The following is a 3,178-nucleotide window of genomic DNA, read 5'->3' on the forward strand; positions in this document are numbered from 1 at the left end:
GCATGGAGCCACGGCCGGATCCCACTGCTCTGGGTGTGTGGCTAGTGCTGTACTGCATGCATGTGGAGCGCTCTGGGGAGAATTGTACAGTGCACACCAACCAGGCTGGCGACGACATCATCATGATGTGCAATGACTGCATTCATGCCTTGGAATGTAAGCACTAAACACTGGGTCGGGGGAACGAATGTGTGGCAACATATGTATTTGATGGGTTTTGGCGGCTGCTTTCCTGTGGGATGTTGTTCGTTGTGGCCGGTTCTGGGGTAGGCTGCTGGGACAGATGCATTTCATGAGAATTTGCATGTGGTGCTTTCGTTGCCGATCATGTGTGCTGGGTGTTCATGCATGCATGCACGCAACCGCACTGGTTATTCTGGCTGGTCTGCCCTGCCTGTGGCTGCTGCCTCCGCATCCAGGCGGACACATCCCGGAGGCTGCTCTCGCACGCTATGATGGTGGAGACGTGCTGGAAATCAATCAGGATGGGCAGCATCTGGAGTGGCCTACCGTGCTGGAAGCCAACATACTGGGGCTGGGCCATGTGCAGCAGCAGATCTACACGCTTAAGGTTAAGAACCGGCCGCCTGACTTGCAGCCCATCACCGTCACAATGCACAAGATAGCCATGGCGAACCCATCACTCGATCAGTGGGTGGACACCATCCCATGCTCTGCTGTGTCGTTGCCGGAGAACATCACCGTCCTCTGCATGGATGTCGTCAGCAGCAAGGAGGAGCTGCTAGAAAAGCTCAAGAGCACCAAGGTGTTGTCCATCCGAGCAGCTAATATTGTGGCCTGGGTCAACTACCTCAGCAACCTCACCTCCGAGAGGCATATCGATGACCAAGCGATGAAGGAGTGGCAGGCAATGGACCCAGAGTGTCACAAGCGGACAACACACCGGAGGATGCTGGTCTCGAGGAGCTCGGAGTTCTGGTGCCTGTTGTCCCTGACACAACTGTGCCGGGATCAGGTGATGATGCACGAAACCCGGTGGAGCTACACCGTGAGCTGACAGCGGAACACCGGCTGGTCTTTGCGTCTGGGGGCAGTGGTTCTAAGGTAAGCTGGTAATGGGTGGGTGAAGTGTATTCCCTGATGCGCTGCTACTCTCGTGCGTGACACACCCGCATAAGGCTTGTGCCTCCTCACTGATATGCATATCACAATCGACCTGCCCAATGCATGCTCCCTGCTCTATGCCTCCGCCCTGCTGCAGATCCTGGACTACTCCCGGGAAGATGTGCTTGCCAGCAACTTCCCCACCGCATTTCTGTACACAAAGGGCGGCATCCGTCCCCTGGGTATGAGCAACCGGACCTTCTTCCAGCATGTGTCTACGCGTGTGCCACAGCGGCAGCTCAGCGGCAACCTCCTCATGCTCGCCTGCATGGTGGACGTGCTCAACATGGAGGACGCAAAAGTGCAGACATGGGTTACAGTGAAGTGCTGCCAGCAGGACATCGACACGGTGGGCGCCATCCCGCGAGAGGCTGTCAAAGTGATGGCGGACATCCTGGCATTGCCGAAGATGCACCCGGATCGCCGCCACCTGCTCCAAGACATGTCACCTCTCGTGCACACCCTCATCACCTCTCTTCGGTGAACAGTCGCACGCATCGACATGACAGATGCATATTACCACAACGTGCACGCCAATCTACGTGGTGTAGCCACCGCAACCGGGCTGCCAATCCTCATGTTTAATGTCAACCCCGCCGACTTGCACAGTGCGGCTGCAGTCGTGGCCGCTGGGCAGTTTCTGGAATTTGGCGAGGATGGTGCTCCGTTGTGGGAGGAGCGTGTCATGGACAAGTGGTGGCGGGTGCGAAACAACCCCTGCACCAGCCAAGCACTCCTCAACACGGTTAAGATCGCCTTCATGGACATCCTTTTTGGTTTCAAACCTGGCGACAAGCGGCAGAGCAACCCCGACTGCTTCTGTGGCACCGTGTTCCACATCTGCATCTGTTACATGGCGGCCCGCGGTGAGGAACTGCATCTCTTCGCAGTGCCCTGCATGATGGCTGACTTTTGCAATGCAACACTCCGGTGCTGCTATACTACACATTCCTAATATGCGGTTTCAGCCGCACATGCCGTACACAAAGCACCATACACCCGTGAATGTGAAGCACCAGGGCATGCGACCGCGAGTACACACAACGCGTGTGCACGTGAATGTATGACCGCATGAAACCGTACGTGTAGTACTGCAAATATTTGCCGAACGCAAGGATGTGAGATGTGAGGTGTGACGGTGAGACATGTATGTGACAAGGATGTATGGTGGGGATGTGAAGTGTGAGGATGCGACAAAGATGTGAGGTGTGAGGATGCGACAACTGGGGCCGTGACAGACTGGGACTGTACTCATGCATCATGGGGATGCGACACGGCCCCATGTATGCACTACAGTGAGGCGGTGAGGACAGGCACCCGCCCAGACGTGAGAATGCAACGGCACTAGAACACGAGAACACAAGCATGCGTCCAGGGTGTGGCAATAGCTGGGTTCTGCTCATGACGACCATCAAATGCAGGATCGTCCGCGCAGACTGCTGTTACTCCGCTGCTGACGATGCTGCCACCGTGGTGATTTCATGCAATTAGTGTGATGCGAGCCTAGGCGGCATTATTCACTTCACCGCTCACAATCCGCGGACATTCCTTGTGCCGTGCTGCTATCAGGGCCCCTCATCGATTGTTGTTATGGATCGTTGCTGTTGGATGCCAGACGTGAACCTTGAGAATGACCTCCTGCTACGGCACTGCTGGCGGTGGCTTGCTACTAAGCCACCCTCCATCACAGATGTAATGTAACTGAGTCCTCGCCACTGCTTCCCCACATTATTACCGTTCTCACCTACGCACCACACAGCACCTTATGCACCACACACCCACACCTGGCCTGGGAGTCGAAGCTACGGTCCACTTCGCGGCGCGCCGCGGTCCCCTTCGCGGCGCAGCGCGGTCCGGTTGTCCGGTTGTCCGGAGCGTTTTGGAAATTCCGGGTCGGGAGCGTGCCGTACACGCTTAAGACAGTGCCGCAAAGAACGGTAGGTCGCCGGTTCGATCCCTGCAGCGATTATGTCTTATGTTTCATATATGTGCATATATGCATATATGTAAATGCGATATGCAATATGCAGCGATATGCGATATGCAGCGCTAT

General features: G+C 55.9%; 1 protein-coding gene across 1 annotated transcript in view; it reads left to right on the plus strand.

Annotated features, from left to right (window-relative positions):
* Positions 1 to 1,991, plus strand: part of VOLCADRAFT_101034 (uncharacterized protein) — a gene marked incomplete at both ends in the record, with an annotated part of 9,578 nt that extends 7,587 nt beyond the window's left edge. Inside the window, 3 exons of the mRNA XM_002959499.1 lie at positions 420 to 1,009; positions 1,223 to 1,605; positions 1,735 to 1,991. Of these exons, the coding sequence (XP_002959545.1) occupies positions 420 to 1,009; positions 1,223 to 1,605; positions 1,735 to 1,991 (1,230 nt within the window). The remainder of the gene's footprint in view (positions 1 to 419; positions 1,010 to 1,222; positions 1,606 to 1,734) is intronic.
* Between the last annotated feature and the right edge of the window lie 1,187 nt (positions 1,992 to 3,178).

This window comes from Volvox carteri (assembly GCF_000143455.1).
Source record: "Volvox carteri f. nagariensis unplaced genomic scaffold VOLCAscaffold_302, whole genome shotgun sequence".
Lineage (NCBI taxonomy): Eukaryota > Viridiplantae > Chlorophyta > Chlorophyceae > Chlamydomonadales > Volvocaceae > Volvox > Volvox carteri.